At 37.0% G+C, this 17,926-nt stretch overlaps 1 protein-coding gene across 1 annotated transcript; it reads right to left on the reverse strand.

The window, feature by feature from the left end:
• Positions 1-1,568: 1,568 nt before the first annotated feature.
• Positions 1,569-17,372, reverse strand: LOC135173185 (collagen alpha-1(II) chain-like). The gene is made up of 21 exons (XM_064139909.1): positions 17,235-17,372; positions 14,299-16,252; positions 13,383-13,433; positions 12,927-12,977; positions 12,833-12,864; positions 12,700-12,756; positions 11,689-11,793; positions 11,488-11,626; positions 10,346-10,470; positions 9,801-10,007; positions 9,570-9,668; positions 8,796-9,092; positions 7,688-7,930; positions 6,526-6,741; positions 6,163-6,252; positions 5,922-6,066; positions 5,300-5,536; positions 4,080-4,298; positions 3,608-4,008; positions 2,186-2,375; positions 1,569-1,963 (listed from the first exon to the last, which is right to left on the reverse strand). The coding sequence occupies exons 2-20, from the start codon at positions 14,477-14,479 to the stop codon at positions 2,229-2,231; spliced, it is 3,042 nt and encodes a 1,013-aa protein (XP_063995979.1). The 5' UTR covers positions 14,480-16,252; positions 17,235-17,372; the 3' UTR covers positions 1,569-1,963; positions 2,186-2,228.
• Between the last annotated feature and the right edge of the window lie 554 nt (positions 17,373-17,926).

The raw sequence follows: 17,926 nt of genomic DNA on the forward strand, positions 1-17,926 counted from the left end.
TGCAAAAAGTTCCATCAGATAATTGGAATACTTCTTACATGATAGCATATCTACACTGGATTCTTCTTCCTGTAGTGGCAATTGTCGTTTTGATAAACTCCTGCGTTTCTGTATCTGCTGATGCTCAAAATACTTCGAAAATACTTCACTCCTTACGACTCTCAGGAATATCTGAAAAGGATACTTGGAATCTTGTGAATATAAATTCAGTAGCGAAGTGGTAAAACGAGATTCCCACGGAATTGTCACGTTTGAGTGGTGGCCAGTTTTTGATGAATAACTTGAAATCTAGGGGAGATGCCAAAATTTTTATTGAAACCTTGTTTGAGGATTGAATAATTTTAGGGTGGATGTGGGATGGAAAAATTAAGGGAAGGATGGATTAGGGCTAGCCTGTGGGAAAATTTAATGACATTGGACACTGATTGAGTCTCCTTTATTTTAAAATTTTATTGGAGGCCACGTCCTACCAAATTCGAAAAACTATAACTGATTTTCTTTACTTAAGTTTCCGGTGATGTACTAATTGAGATGGTGATTATGAAAGAGTATAAGGAGAAATCGTCCTTATACGGACTATGGAGATGTACTTGGAGATGTATTGAGTGATGTACTAGGTGATGTACTTGGAGATGTACTGGTTGATGTACTTGGAGATGTACTGAGTGATGTACTTGGAAATATACTGAGTGATGTACTTGGAGATGTGCTGAGTGATGTACTTGGTGATGTACTTAGAGATTTACTGAGTAATGAAGAATAAAGATTTTCTATTACTTGACTCGACACTATCGCATCCTGAGAGTGACAAAGACTGACAACAGTTCGTTGATCTACTGACCCGAGGTATTGCTGGGTAACTTTGGGCACTGGTCGCCTGTCATCGATTGCCGACTGCAGTTATTACTCCACATTTCAAACAAACCCTTTTTACGGAGCGAATTGAGTACTTCAATGAATTTTATTATAAAAATTTCGCCATCTCTTTTAGATGCTCAAAATCTAGACTGAGAGATGAGTCAACTTATCTCGTTTTACCACTGCGCCATTAAATTATCCTACGACTGTGCTATTACCGCAGTAATTCGGTGATAATAACTATAATTAACTATTATTATAATTACTGTTTTCAGCAGTTCATCATTTTTTCCCTGCAGTTATTACGCAAACCAGTTCGAATATCGTTATATGGACTCTACTATGTGGATAACTGTCTTCTTATTCATGTAAGATAATGATAAGAGCGTCCACCACATGAATAAATATCATCGGGAACTTCGATCTTATTTTCTGTATAATGGAGTGCAGGATTAACTAGCCAATCAAAAATATTTTGGAAAAACAAAATTATTTCAAACATGAAAAAAAAATTCATTGGTTAGCGCGATATTTTTTTTTATATTTTTTCATTTGCTTGTTGATACCTGAACCGTCAAAACGGAAAAAAAATGACGGAAGAACAGAAATTTTTCTTACTAAGGCACTTTTAATTTTTCTTTAACTGCACGAATCTTTGGCCATAATTATATAGCGACACCATCATCTTGAAACATTTTTGTTTCAGATGGTCTGCTCGATGGTGACTTGCATTGTCATTATGCTCCAATTTGATCAAGAGAATATGTATCCCTGAAACTAGCAGCTGTAATCGCAGACCCTAACTCGAGCTCTCGGTATAACTATTCGCTGCAGTTTTAACAAAAACTTATTCCCTCGAGCGTTGGCTGGCGATTGTTGATGGACCACTAGTCGATGATCTTTTGAGAGACGATATTTATGTAAATAAATATTCATAACAAAGATTTATGTGTGAAAAAATTTAATTAACAGAGAAGAACACGTATTTATTTAGCCTCTTCTGCTCAACTCTTTCCCATTCTAATCATGTCACCTTTTTAGTCTTCATTTGGAACTTCAGTTGTGAAGAGAACTCCAGTTATAATTTTGCAATCATCACCATCACCTAGAAATGATAACTAGTATTATGTAATAACGATAATATAGCAATGATTACTGTAGCATCGTTACTTCTAGAATAGTTTCTATGTTAACATAGCAACAAATGCAAATCTTTTTCAATATTAGATCGATCATCAGGGGAATTCTTTTATGAATACTTGAGATGTGGATTCATTCAATGGCTTTAGAATATTTTGGAAAGGAAATCAACAATTTTTTTTATTACTTTGTATAAATTCGAGATATTTGGAAGAATCGTCCAGGTACAGTTATCGATAGCAGACGGATTTTATCTCGATCCAAAATTTTTGTTCAGGTTTGCCAATGTCTCTGAATGCAATATCAACCACAGGTAGGCGTGTGGGTTTATCCGTGTTATATGTGATTTCCGTTGTAGCCCATTCACTTCCACGGTCCTGAAAAATATACAATAAAATTTAGCGTACAAAAAATATATAAACAATAAAAATATGAAATGCAATTTGAAAAGGAATACAATGAAATTAAATATAAAATATAAATTCATAATATTTAATCCTCTTGACGATTTCGACTAAGATAATAAAAACATGTCCACGAAGGTCGAAATACCTCAACACGGACCAATTTTAGTAAATTACATAATGAAATTAAATTATTAGTATTATTTAATACAATGCAATGCGTTAGTCCTTTTGGAAATCAAAATACCTAATTCGTCGAAAATCATGCAGAAATCACCATAATCATACGACAAAAATTGCGGGTATGTCAACTCAACAAGAAAATGTGTTCCTTCCCATGAGACATTTATTTTCAACGCATTCTGCAAATCTATCGATTAAGGTAATAACTTACAGTATCGATTTATTCTTCGTAATATAGAAAATTTTTGGAAAATGTCTATAGATGGGCTCTCTTAAGCAGGGCCTTTTTTTAGTTAAGAAAAAATATAGGTGGCTAAAATTTGAAATTTTTGAGTTGAGGCGAACTCTGAATCCATATGCAGCTCGATCAGTCAAGTCGTTTTTGAAAAATCATGATTTGTTTATAATTCGTTGTTCGGATATATCTTCTCAGCAAGGTATTGAGTTTTTTCTTTTTTCATCTTTTTCGTCACGACTCGATCTATTGAAATCAATCAATTAGTAAATGAAGTCTGGAAGACAGAGTTGTCATTTTTTTCTTCTTGAAAAAAATTGTAGTTCTTCCTCTCATCCGCGCAAAAATCGAGCTATTAACGCACAATTCGGACGGGATTTCCCTTTCAGAACTACAAACGACCTTAATTAAACAATTGATTCCGCAAATATTGAATTTTTAGTGTAAAATAATTAAGTAGAATATCTTAATATTGAGTGGATGGAATTCATCTGTTTTTAAACAGAAATTTTCGTCTTGTTTACGTCTACTGATTAAAAATTCAGATTTTAATCTTTGACTAGAACGACAATGTCCATTTACCCCTACAACATCGTGTTACATTCTCACGTAACTTTTGTTTTAAACACTAACGATAATTCAATCGAGGAAAAAATGACGACTCCAAATGCGATCGAGGTTTTTAAAAATTTCCTACAGTTATCCATAATCTTTGAATTTACTGGAAGATCAAAACTACTTTAAGACCAAAATTTAATAAATCCATAAATTTCCCTCTTCAAATTACCTTGCATCCATCGACTGCTGCATCGTATCGTAATCGTTGATTGCCCCTTGGTGTCAACTCAACGTCATTCCAAGCGAGTAATTTCAGTCCACGCCTATGTGTTTTGTGTTCCTCATCGTAATAAGCAATACTATTCTTACAATGGTACGTCAAGTTCTGCTCCGCATGAGTCGATAATAATTGGAGCATTCCAATTTGATTGCTATCGGCCTTGTAAGTTATCTTCATACCATCCTCCATTTCACTGAGCCAAATTCCGTTACCAAGATGTTGATCAAGGTAATTAATTTCTTTGGTCCTCGACGGACTAGCGAAGATACACGTGGCACGTTTTGTCTGATCGCAATGAACGAGAATTGCATCGCGAATATCGCCGCCATTTGGATCGATCCAGTACTCGCCTGAATGTTGAACATAATTAATTGTATTTTGTTAACCTCAGATTTTTTCATTTCAAGAATCCGATTGTTACCTGACGGTTTATCTGGATGTGAATTGAATAAATCTTTGCAAGTCCGAGCTGGGGTATTCTCGTTCCCATCGGGCTCAACAACATTCTGGACTATTGACTTGAATTGCTCGTATGCTTTGGTGAAGAGCTTGTTCTGTTCATCTTTGGTCATCTCTTTACCAAAAAGCCTCATAGGCTCATCTCCTATCATTGAGTCGGGCCCTTTGGTTTGTCCTTGCACTTTAACATTATCAAGTAATGAAAAAAAACTAAAAAATGATAAATTCAGGAGCGAAGTGGTAAAACGAGATAAGTGACTTTAGACTGGTAACCAGTTTTTGATGAATATCTTGAAAGCTAGGTGAGATAGCAAAATTTTTATCAGAACCTTTTTTGTGGAGTAAATCAAGTTTTACAATAAATATTTGTTTGAAACGTGAATTAATAACGGCAGAGGGCGAAGAATGACAGGTCAGCAGATCAACGAGCTGACCCCGGAAGCTCAAATGAGTTAGTCTTAGCCAGTCTTAGGATGCGGTAGAGTCAAGTTAATCAATAGATAATCTCTATCTTTAATCTCAGTACATCACTGACAACATCACCAAGTACATCTCCAAGTACATCTTCAAGTATATCACTCAGTACATCTCCAAGTATATGCCCAAGTACATCACCGAACTTTAAGTACATCTCCCTAGCGGATATCCGAATAGTTTATCCTGATATCCACTCATTAATAGTTTCGAGTTACTCAAGTTAATACCAAGGACCTGACATTGGTTAGAAGCTTAACCACAGTGAAGTAATTTCAATCATAATTATCTGACTTTGCTGGCACGTGGCCTCCAATAAGGGTGTAAAATAGAAAAACCTCAATCATAATCCATCCTTCCGTGGTTTTTTCATCCCACATCCACCCTAAACTTAATCAACCCTCAAACAATAATGTAACAAAAATTTTGCTATCTTCCTTAGATTCGGAGATATTGCTCAAAAAGTAGACTCAAAAATAAGTCTACTTATCTCGTCTTACCATCTCACTGCTAAAATATATTATTTTTGACTCGTGCAAAGCTTTTGATTGTAGTTGAACGCAATGGTATTTCAAACATTACAGACTACAATTTTACAATCGCATTTTAATCCCATCGTTCCTCGCGATGTAAAGAAAATGAGATTTGTCGCACGTGTCAAATATCACTTTATGCAGAAATGACTAAACGAATAAACTGAACCCATACTCATGAGAGCTGCTAATGAAGCCGCATCATATCCAAAATTTCCTTCTCCTGGTGGGCCCGGTGGTCCTGCAGGCCCGGGAGGGCCTGGTGGTCCATGTCGTCCATCTTCCCCAGCTATTCCAGGTGGGCCGGGATTCCCAACAAGGCCGATTGGACCAGGGCTACCATCGCGGCCGGGTGGACCCCTTAACCCAATGATACCATCTTTACCCGGTAGTCCAGATAGTCCCATCATTCCTACAGATAACAAGTGAAAAATTACTCGGGTCTTCATACGATACAGTAACTCTTACAAATAAGATCGCGGGTCGATTGTTTCTAAATGAATAGTCAATTAAACTAATTGTTGGTCGATTGCTAGTCGATCATTGATCGGTTAGTTGATTGATAATCAACCAATGAACACATCATCGACTCGTACTCGGCTGAGTGCTCTGCTCTGCTTGACCCTCATCGAGTAATCTATGGAAGCAGGAGAAGTGATCTAACAGGACACTTCGAGCCCACCCCTTTAGATGCAAGAATAATCAAATTTTTGATTGGAAAATTAATTTTAAGGAACGAGGAAGATAAATTGGGCTGAGTTGAACTTTTACATAAATTAATTGAAAGAATGTTGTACCTTTCTCCCCAATGGCACCTGGTATTCCAGGTAATCCTTGGAGGCCCATCAACCCTCGATGGCCCTTAGAACCTTTCGGGCCCTCCAGTCCTCGATCCCCTTTGGGCCCCTCACTTCCAGGCAAACCGGGTCTTCCTTTCGGCCCCTGAAGGATAAAACTCAATTTTAGAATGATCAAGAACGGTGTCTGAGTAGAAATATAATCAAACAGGATTAATTAAGACTGAAACAACTGATTTACTTGAGGCCCATCAGCACCGCGAATACCAGATTCTCCTTTGGGCCCTCGATCGCCAGTGAGACCCATGGGACCCATTGGCCCAGCGGAACCCTATAATCAATTAAAGTGTTAACTTTCGTTGAATGGAAATGTCGGCAGAGAAAAAAGTGAAGAAAGATCCATAAAAAAAATTATTGAGAACTTCACGACATAGAAAACCACCAGAAAAATGTCTGGGTTACCCCCGAATTTTCTTTCAGTACCTGAAAAATATCTGGAAATGTATGAATTTCAGACATTCATTACTGGAGAATATTTTACGATTTGATTTCTCATTAACTTTTGTCCCCGTGCACCTGCAATTACATCCTAAAGTTTACGTACTGGCTGTCCCGGATTTCCGGATTCTCCTTGTAAGCCAGTTGAACCTGGAGGTCCTTTATCACCGGGTCGACCACTCAAACCGGGCGGTCCCGTCTTTCCGATGGGCCCTTCGGAGCCGATCTCTCCTGGTACACCCTGTGATCCCGGTAGTCCTGTGAGCCCAGGGGGACCAGATTTCCCCTCTGCACCAGGTCTTCCGGGTGACCCCACCTCGCCCTGACGAAAAAAATGGAAACCAATGCATAGACAAGAACACCAGCTCTGATTTAAAAAAGATGACATCTTTATGTTAGTCAGCATTAGATTCTAGTAACAGCTTTGAAAGGATGACAAGGTGCGGTGATAAATAATCCTTTAAAATAGCCTCTTAATCATTCAAAGAGAAATGTTTGACTGCTCTTACATTTAGTATCTTCAGGTAAGTCAGGAAAATATATTGACGTGAATTCAAGGTGGAAATTATTTGAAAATCGACACATTATCTCAAACTGCCATTACAGATTGCAGCCAAAATAATTATTTGATTGACACCAACACCAATTAGCGCGCCTCGTTTATTGTTCCCGTAGGCTGGTAATTATGTTTGATTCTAATTAAATCATTATTTCAACAATTTATTTATAACGGCGATTTGTGATCACGGGACCCTCTCCAACTGGACCTGAAAGTCTTCACTTCATGCATGACCACCGAGTGAATTCTGATTACTCAAATTCAGTGGTGCACCATCAGGTGCAAGTCAAGTGCATTCTTCTTCCTCACATTACAACTTATGATCACACAACAAGAATAATATGATAACTCCACTTTTTAATGATATTTTTGATTCATAACAAGACTAATTTTTAACGCTGCAGCGCTAATTATTCGTAAAGGCGAGTGTTGTGGTGGTTTGCAGGAATATTTAAAGGAAAATCATCAAAATAAATAAAATAAAAATTAACACAAATTCCAAACCCCTCAGTCTTGAAATAAAAATAGATTACGCACCAAGTGCGGTAAAGATGATGGAATCCTGACTGGTGTAATCAGAAATATTGTCTGCGTTTCATCTTTCAACCTACTTGTCAACAAATGTCTAACGCCTGTGTCATCCAGAAGTTTACATTAGAACGTACGCAAAAGGTGAATAACGCATACAATGTGAATATCCTGAGCTTACCGGCAGACCGCGCAATCCTCTAGGTCCTGGAACTCCAGACGGACCAGGCAACCCCGGCAATCCCCGCTCTCCGACGATGCCCTGGGACCCCGGGAGTCCCGTCGTACCTGCGGGTCCTCGTGGGCCTCTCTTCCCACGCTTACCGTCATTTCCAGGAGCTCCTGGTTGTCCTCGCGGTCCGGGAGGTCCAAAGTCCCCTTTCATCCCAGTGTCTCCTCTAAATCCTCTCTCTCCGGGAATCCCCTAAATTCAGATTCCATTGATTTAGTCACACGTATGATTTCATATTGCGTAATTCATTGTGACACAGGTATGTGTAGGAAACAATCGATTTTTATCGATCTTTTCGTATGGATCCTCACTTTACCTTGTCCATATATTGGCATGGACCCTTCCTCGAACTTGAAAAAGTGCAAATCACTTCGGAAAAATGTCGTTCAGGACGAATGCTCTAGGGATTTTTACTCGCATATCCCCCCCGTACCCTAGGAATTTGTGCTCACGGAACAGTCCAGGGCCCTAGGGATTTTTGGTCGGGTGGTGTGGCACGCGAGTGCCCCAGGGGTTTAGTAGAGCGTTTGTCGGGTGGTACGCCACCGGGCGAAAAATCCCTAGGACACTTGTCGTCTGAAATATACTTTTTGTCACTGCTGCTGCGTTCAGCCCGTATCGAAAAATGCCTTTTCATTCACTTGTGAACGAAAAGTCAAAACTTGTTAACGAAAAGATTTTTCGTTTACTAGTAAACGAAAAATAGCACAGTTCGCCACTCCCTGAACGTAACATCACTAACAAAAAGTAGAGTTTGGATACACGTGCGACGGGGTAGTAACGAGTGTGAAGTTACCAATCACACAATTTGAAACACTTGTATCGAAATATACTATTTTTGGGAAGTATTCTCCATTCAAAATTTCAATAGAATATTTTACACGATCACAACTTTAAACATTTGTAGTTCCTGCAAAAAAAACATGTGCGCCCCTCGAAGCATCAGTTCAAATCCAATTAAATTAATAAAATTAAAAAGCAATGAAATAGAATTAATTAACTAGATTGAATAACCTTAATTACTTAGATTAAATTAATCGAATAAAATTCTACTTACGGGAAAGCCTTTGGCACCCATAAGCCCAGGGGTCCCAGGTATACCTGGTAATCCTCTAGCACCTGGAAATCCTGGAAGACCGACCAATCCTGGAATTCCAGCGAGTCCTTTTTCACCCGGAACTCCGTCTTTCCCAGGAAGACCTTCTGCACCGGTCTCTCCAGGCTCACCATTTCGGCCCGGCTCACCCTTCTGGCCCGGATATCCTTGACTGCCTTTAAGGCCGGGGAATCCCTGGTCGCCCTTCATTCCAGATAAGCCAGGAAATCCAGGAGAACCGATTTTACCAGCAGGACCCTGGAATGTTTCAACAACCACGTGATAGAATCAAATTGAATTCGTTCTTTTGTGACTCCTCCAGAAGAAAATATCGTCGTAAACCTATAGTTAATAGAAATAACAAAACAGTTACGATAATTTCTGATCAGCTAAGTCCAATGATCTGAATGAAAGACTGACGGAAATAAACTTTTTTCGAGTTAAACTGTAGCATTGGATCAATAGTTATCGATAATACCTTTTAGTTAAACACTGAATAATTAATTAAAATTACAGTACAATTAAGCAGTTCGTTCTCCGTTCTAACAATCAATTTACCCCATATCCACAGGAGAAATTGTTTTAAACTCCCCGTCAAATCTGCCGTGACACATGTCAACAGACACTATCATTTTCCTCCCAATCATAATGCAAAAAAATACCCAATAAATGACTGAATATCACTTATCATCAAGAACAACTTCCCTTGTAGAAACTAATCGGTGAAATACTCACTGGTTGACCAGGTTGTCCGTTGGCGCCGTCAATACCACGAACTCCAGGTGGTCCCTGAGCCCCTTCCCTTCCTTTCTCGCCCCTGGGGCCTGCTTGACCCTTGAAAAATACCCGAAACTTAATGACGTTTGTCACCGAACATTACTATCTAAGAGCATCCTCATAAAGTAGTTCAACACTTGAATTTGAATTTAATAAAATCCTCTTATATCTGAAATCACAGTAGTTTACCGGAGGTCCCATTAGTCCTGCAGGCCCAGAACTGCCAACATCGCCTTTGTCACCAGCAGCACCTTGCTCACCCTTGGCACCGTCCAATCCTGGTAAACCCTGATGCCCTTTAGCTCCTGGAATTCCTGGTAAACCTGGCAATCCTCGCGAACCCCGGAGACCTTGACTACCTGGTTGACCTGTTTCTCCGTCATCACCTGGTTCACCCTTTTCCAGACAAAATATTTTCAGTAAATTGATGGAACCCTTTACCATCCCATCGTATGCGTAAAACACTTTTATATGACTAGAGGGAGAAAAAATTATTTTTTAAGATTGATTTTTTCAAAATTGTATTTCTTCAGGCTAATCCCTCCCAAAAGGGAGGAGGGAGGGGGGGGTCTAGTCAGGTTTAAATTATGATAACCATCTTACTCTAGAGGATACGCATTTTGTACGTGATCTTGAATGAACTCTATTAATAATTACGTAGTTTTTCTAAGTTTTTCTGATTACAGAACACGACACAGGGTTAAGTCAAAAATCTTGTTTTACAATTTACTTACGTCTTTGCCAGGAAATCCAGGCAATCCTCTGGCTCCTTGAGGACCCGGTAGACCCGGTAAGCCTGAATCCCCTGTCTCACCACGGGGACCCTGTAAGCCTTGTAATCCTGGCGTCCCAGCTGGTCCTAATCATTGAGGACATAAACATCAAAGAATAAGTCATGAAATCTTATTAAAAATGGAGAGAAAACTTGTGGTGGTCCCATTACAAGACTCAAATAGAGACCCAATACTGAAATCGTAAAGATGAAAGATAGACTGAGAGAAAAATATCGTTGATTTTAAGAAATATATTGTTTTGAATGAATATTCTTTCCAATCAAAAGAAAATTCTTTTGTTTCAACGTTTTTAGATAATGTAGGTAATGAACTATTCTGTTGAAAATGGGTCACTACTTCATTAAAAATGTTTTATTGCATGCGATTCCATAGCATAGATCTGATATCTACTACAGTACGTTATCAGATCTACGAAAGACGATGTATTCAAATAACTATTAAAATTCGATGAAATATTGAGGGAATACGAATCAATATACAATAGATTCGAACCCTCATGTGATCAACGGATGAGGTTCATGTTTAGAGCCCTCAGAATCAACTATTGAAGCATCAAATTTAATCACGTCGGCCTCTAAAAGTGTCGACATATTTCGTTACATAAATGAGCCATTTCGTTGACACTATTCAACAAGACCGAGTATTGGAGGGACGAAACAATCATTTCGTTTTACTAAATTTGTCTCTCAGTGTCTAAATCATCTATGCAAAGGATAGAAATAAAATCGAAGGAACAGGACAATAAAAAATCTGAGGGTTATCATCACCCTGGCGGAATTTCCTGTCGATAAACGATAAGATCTGCACCGAAGTGGTAAATCGAGATAAGCTGACTCATCTATGGCCGAGTTTTTCATAAATATCTCCAGATCTAAGAGAAATAGAGGAATTTTTGTAATGACAATTGTTGTAGAACATCATTTTCTCCGCAAAAAAGGTCGTAATGAAAATTTTGCCATTTCTCTTACATTCCGAGATATTCATAAAAAATTGTGAATAGCCAGAAGCGAGTTATCTCCGTTTACCACTTCGCCACTAAAATCATCGCCTTCCCAAGTTGAACTTTATAATTGGAGAAGTACCTGGTGGTCCTCTGGGACCAACTGGACCGACCGGCGCTTGCAAATAACTCAATGGATTATAGAGAGGTGAAGCTCCGTCGATGGGACCTTTGTCATCGCTTGCCTGAGCCATCGCCAATTGTTGATAATATAAAGACATCTGAAGGAGAATATCTGCAGATATTAGAGGCTCTTGAGAATTTTATTGCAGAAGTAACTTACATCAGGTACAGGTCCTGGAAGCCCTGGAGCACCTGGCATTCCAGGAGAACCTGGTGTTCCGGCCATTCCAGGTTGACCATCTTCTCCGGGCCGTCCTTGTTGGCCCTATCACACAAGTGGACAAACAAAAATTATCTGGAATTCGCATACTTTAATGATCAGTAAAAATTACGTAACTGTTTAGGTAATTCGTGAGCGAGTGTTATTTCCTGGTGGTTTTTGCACGAATGGAAGACAATATTTCTGAATCTGTCAGTCAATTTCCTGGTTCAGCAAAATTTTTTCTAGTACCAGTAACATTTAACTGAAAGTTACAGAATTATTGCTCTTTAAGGAACTGGCGGGTAATTTTTACGTTGCATGATACGTTAATTTTCACGAACAAAAGGGTATCCCTTCCTCCTGACTCATTGGGCATCTTTGGGCCGTCTAGGTGGAGGGGAATAACTGATCGTTGACTTTGCTGGAGGGAAATGATGGTGTGCGGTGTGATAACAAATTGTTGAAGTTATTAGAGCTAGAATGGATTTTTAAAAATACTTTTTTTTTCATATACGACACTTTTTGCCCTCTTATTCATTTTTTTCCAATAAAAATAATCATCGATCATTGTCGCTCGCCATGAATCATCAGATGGAAGAGTCATTTTTAGGAAACTCCACGTAAAATTTCACTTCTGGCTCACCATTTTTATTGAAATTGACATCGCTCACCGAATACGTCTGGAAACGTAATTTTTAGATTTCTTATCTGGTACTTTTATTGAATATTTCTCGCCGTGGGAGAAATTAGTGACTCATATGACTGTTATAAGACCGCTATTCTAACTAATCTAGCCCCATGATCATGATCTTAAAAATGATTGTTATACTCGTGTTTTTTTAACAGCGATCCGAGTAATTCACAACATTCTATCGATTAATGATAGTTATCTCAAGATTATGAACATGATAAAAAATGAACTCTCCCTCTCTCTCTCTTTCGTACAATTTTATAAAATAAATTACTCACACGTAATTCTGCAATAGAATTTATTCGATTACTTTCCCCAGGCGTCATCTCCGTCGCCTAGAATACAAAATATGAGACATTTTCAATTTTTTCCTTCATTTCCGTGAGACACGTTCGCCGGGTAATTACTCACCAATGAGTCTGTGTCATTAAATATTCGTTCCACTGAAAAAAAGCAAATTATTCAAATTCTAATCTTCATACGAACTTTAACATTGCTATTATACCTGGAGATGAAAATGTCGTTGCCTCCGGGAACTCAGTTGTTCTCTCACGACCTAAACAAGAGAATAATATACGCTGTCTCATAATTCCACGCTTAAATCTTGACGGTGAAATGAGTTGAAAACTTCAAAAAATCGCAGAAAATCTAGCAATTCTGTTATCCCGAAAGATATAGTCAAAAGACAACTCGAAGGTATCACACCATAAAAAAATCGAGATGAATCAATTTGTTGCATTCCTACAAGTTATTGAAGTCTACAATTTTCATAAATTGGTCGGAAAGACCCGACCTTATGATAAACATCATCTAGGAAAATCCTGGGGACGACCGAGTCAATGGACGAACACTTGAGGAACTCGATCATTATTCGTTGAGCACGATTTTATGGAAAAGTTATTCAACTCGCCCTGAAAATTAGTCACCTCAGCCTAATTTACCTGTGAATTATTTATTTTACCTATTTCCTCATTTCCTCTGTTCGTCGTTGATGCAGTGGCAGTTGTTGTATCTGAAAATCCCCGGAGTCTAATTAACAATTATCAGATACCCCCTTGTCAATTTCATTGAATTAATTAACTCCATTATCTACTAACACATAAAATCGTGACCGGAGCAAAACACTCAAAGAAGACATCCGGCATCATTTGTTAAATGAATTAGTGAGGCGTTCGAAAGAGCGAAATAAATTCCGTAGCGAAGTGGTAGAACGAAATGAGTTGATTCATTTCTGAGTCTAGTCTTTGACCAATAACTTGGGATCTAAGAGGGATAGGATAATTTTTATAATAACATTTGTTGTAGCTCGCAATTTGCTCCACAAAAAAGGTTCTAAATGAGTTGACTCATCTCTGAGTCCAGTTTTTGACTAATAACTTGGGATCTAAGAGGGATAGAGAAATTTTTATAATAACATTTGTTGTAGCTCGCAATTTGCTCCACAAAAAAGGTTCTAATGAAACCTTTGCTATCTCCGCTAGATTAAGAGAGATTCATCAAAAACTGGTGACTTATCTCGTTTTGCCGCTTCGCTACTGAATGCGATAGCTGGAGTATCTTCCATATTGTTTAAAAATTTGCTATAAAATTATTCATTAAACTGCCTTTTGATATTTCAGACTCTAAGTTATGGACAGAGTATTTTCAAAATTAAATTATTTGACGGATGACGATAAACAAAATCGTATTGATTTTACAATGACGATCAATCGAAGGAAGTCAATGACGTAAATAATTGATATTTTTCAAATGAACTTATCGATATCTTATTGAGACGTCGTTATGATATTCGAAAAAAATCCAAAAGAGTTATTCTGAGGAGAAAATAAACGATAAAAAATATTTAAAAATTCTTCAATTGCTCGACATTCACTCACCATTTGCAGTATCTTCGTAATCTGCATAATTGTCGTAATACTCATCATAGTCTACAGGAGGTGCCTGATCTTGCTGCTGACTATTGTTCCTAGACCTGATTCGCCTGGTTTTTCCAGCATTCGTAAGTAAGACGTTAATAATCAGAATGAATCCCAAAATTCGAACACTTGGTTTCCGCATTTTTTTCGAAAGATGGTCTCTCTGAGCCAACCACCCTTCAACATGGGCTGAAGGCGACTAAACTTGTGACAATCAGCATGTCTTTAGAAGTTAAACTTTGGAGACAGGGAAGGATTGTCACTCGTCTCCTTAGGTCATCTGTAGCCTCCCACTTTCTTCCCTTTGCAAATCGCTTCACCATTTCTTCCTTCACCTCACATGTAGATGAGTACTATATTGCATTTATCAAGTGGTCACTTAGTGATTGGGGCAAAAACATCACTTTTCAACGCTAACTGGGACTCCGGACAATGAAAAAGAAAATTCACGCTGGAGATTAATTGACATTCTTCACGTGAAGATATTTCACGGAGAGGAATCAACTGATTTGAGGAAAATTGATTGAATTGACAGAAGAAAATTGAATATTATCTGTGTATTAAAATTAAAAAATCTATTTAAAAAATAATCATCAAAATATTTTATAAACAATTGGAGTTGACCGAAAAAATTATTTGACATTCCTTTGATCTAAGAGATCTTTATAGGGTCGGACACCAGAAGACATCTATTCACGATCAACGAAAATTATCTTTTTTTTTAATAAAAAAACTGCATAATTTAAATTATTTATGTTCGCCGTTATTACTGTTCTCGACGAAAAATTCCTAACACGCTTTTAACATTGCTATTATTTTTTATTTTCCACAAAAATCATGAATAGTAGTCAATGTAGTATTTCTTGTATTGTGAGGAAACCCTCAACTTCCAAAAATGATTTTTCTGACAGTTGAGAAGTTGCAATCACCAAGAATGACAAAATTTAATAGAAAAATGTATCAAATTTGTTATAAAATTGTGTAATATTTAGATTATACTTTCCATCATTTTTTAGTTCATTTTCTCAAAATGGTTAACAAAGTACGTTCAGTAAAAGGCAGTAGATTTCTGGTTTTCTGTGTTCTATTGAGATACTCTAAAATTAGGAATCATTGTTGTCTTGACGATGCTATAAGGTAAACTATTTCATCTGAGTGTTTTACATTATTTTTTGATGTGAATGAAACAACAATACAATTTCGTTCAATCAAATCAATCTCAGAGAATAGATAACTGGTGTTCATTGTCAAATCACTTTTGTTAGAAAATCGTCAACTGATTGTTAGTCCAAATGGAATTGCTCAAATTAAATTAAAAATTAAACTAAAATTTGATGACATTTTCTCCGTGAAATAATTTTTTTTCTATCAGCCTATAAACAATCTTTACTTTTTTGAGAATAAAAACTGCAAGAAAAACGTTAGATGGAACCAGTGCTCCAGTAAAGATTAGCAAACGCTCGACCCACTTATCCAGATGGTTATTTTTTTTTTGTACATCTAATAAGTGTCGTTGCAGCTGCCACATGATAGTACCATTCTAGTGCTGTTTGTTCTCAGAAAGATCTTTGTGGGTATACATATATAGACCCATGAATCTCGTTCTAGATCACATTATGATGCAGTTGACGCATTTGTTCTTAGTGACGATTGTGATATCATCTCATCCACGTTCTTTCGTGTTCAAGCACTCAATAAAGTTTGTTAAATTCAAATTATTATTTTGGCCGCGTTTCTGTTGCTAGGACAATCAACTGAGTTAGACGACGTTTGCATCTAGCGTAAGGAGGCCACGTTAAACCACGTCCATCATTTGCATCAAATTCTTATAAATCATCGAAGATTCTTTCACTTTACTGACTGATAGACTCTGGGTTTCATATTAATTTTCGGCAAATTGCCATATCAGGATCACCTGCAAAATATATTTTTCTATTAATTTGAGAAGTTAATTTAGAGAGTAAAATCAATTAATAATTTGCAAATGAAATCGCAATAATCATTAGCAAATTAAATCGATTAATAGTTATTTTTTTCAAATTTATCATTTTCTTGACAAGAATTTCAGTGAATTTTTCACTGTTCTAATTATAGAAAAGGGATCACTCAGGAGTTTAACTAGCATGATCATGTTCTAGACCAATCTAATTGACATAATTTACTCCTGAGAAAGATTGCTGATAGGACAGAAATGGGATATTTGGCAAATAAATATTTTTTCGCAGTGCAAAATACTTGATATTCTGGAGCACTTCCAATTCTCTATTTTTTTTTTTCAAAGAAACTTATCGAAAAAGGAGATAAGTTGATTTATCTCGGACTCGAGTTTTTGAGCGAGATCTCCGAATCTAAGAGGAATAGCCAAATATTCGTCATCTCGTTTATTGTGTCATTGACTTAGCTCAACAAAAAAAGCTCTAATGAAAATGTTGATAGCTCCCCCACATTTTAAGATATCCATCAAAAACTGGTCAATTGTTTGGTCAGGAATGACTTTTCTCGTTGTACCATTGACCACTTCGATATATTCTCCTGTTGATAACCAAATCAGAAATTCAACGAATAATAGGAAATAGAATGAGTAGTAATTAGTACGATGAAGAACTATCATTGTGATCCACCCCCCTCTCTAACGACAATAGCTGTGATATTGTGACAATCTCCAAAATTAATTTTCTATTTTACCCCAAAAACTTTGGCTTTTCAAAAATGTGATTTCTCACACTTGATCCCTTTTACGATTTCAATCTATGATTTCGTTCTAATATACAATTATTTCAGTACTTTTGTGGATTGTTAAAAATTTTTTGAACCCGGTTAGAGTTAGTTAATAAGTCGATACATAACCTCAAACAGCACATTACAGATTGCAAAGAAAAAAATTATTTGATAGTTACCAAACCCATTTACCACTCTTCATTTATTGTTTCCGTAGATTAGTAATTATGTATGATTCTGATAAAACCATTTTTTCAATAATTTATTAATGTTCACAAGTTCTGATCACGTGACCCTCTCGAACTGGACCTTTGGTGATGATCGTGATGAAAAAAAATGTAATGGAAGTCGATGAACAGTCAACTTATGGTCAATCAGAAAACTATCGAACTGATCGTGGGAATACAATTTCGTTATTAAACTTACCACAATTCTGGAATGGCTGATCCGTAAATTATGAAGTAAGTCATTGGATGCAGCCAGTATTCGATATTACCCCATAGAAATGCTGATCATTTTCATGGCTTATGTTTAAAATTGGAGTTGAGACTGTATTCAAAATTTTACAGGACATTGATGTCATAATTGATAAAACATGTCCAAAATTTTATTTTGAATTCTGCTCAATATTCTCGTTTTTTTTCAAATTTTTATCGGGGACAAACCTTTGGCTTTTCTCTGAATGATGAATGAAAAGTTAAAAAATAGATATTAATGCCAAGCAAGCTACATATAAGAAAAAAAAACAATTTTTGTTGAATAAAATTTTCTTTTTATTTGCAGAAGGCCTCCGGGAGATAGATGGTTGCAGGTTCTCGCAAGAATTTGTTGCAAGTGGCGGCAACAATTCGCAACAAAGTCCGTTAAAAAT

Source organism: Diachasmimorpha longicaudata, chromosome 2, assembly GCF_034640455.1.
Source record: "Diachasmimorpha longicaudata isolate KC_UGA_2023 chromosome 2, iyDiaLong2, whole genome shotgun sequence".
Classification (NCBI taxonomy): Eukaryota; Metazoa; Arthropoda; class Insecta; order Hymenoptera; family Braconidae; genus Diachasmimorpha; species Diachasmimorpha longicaudata.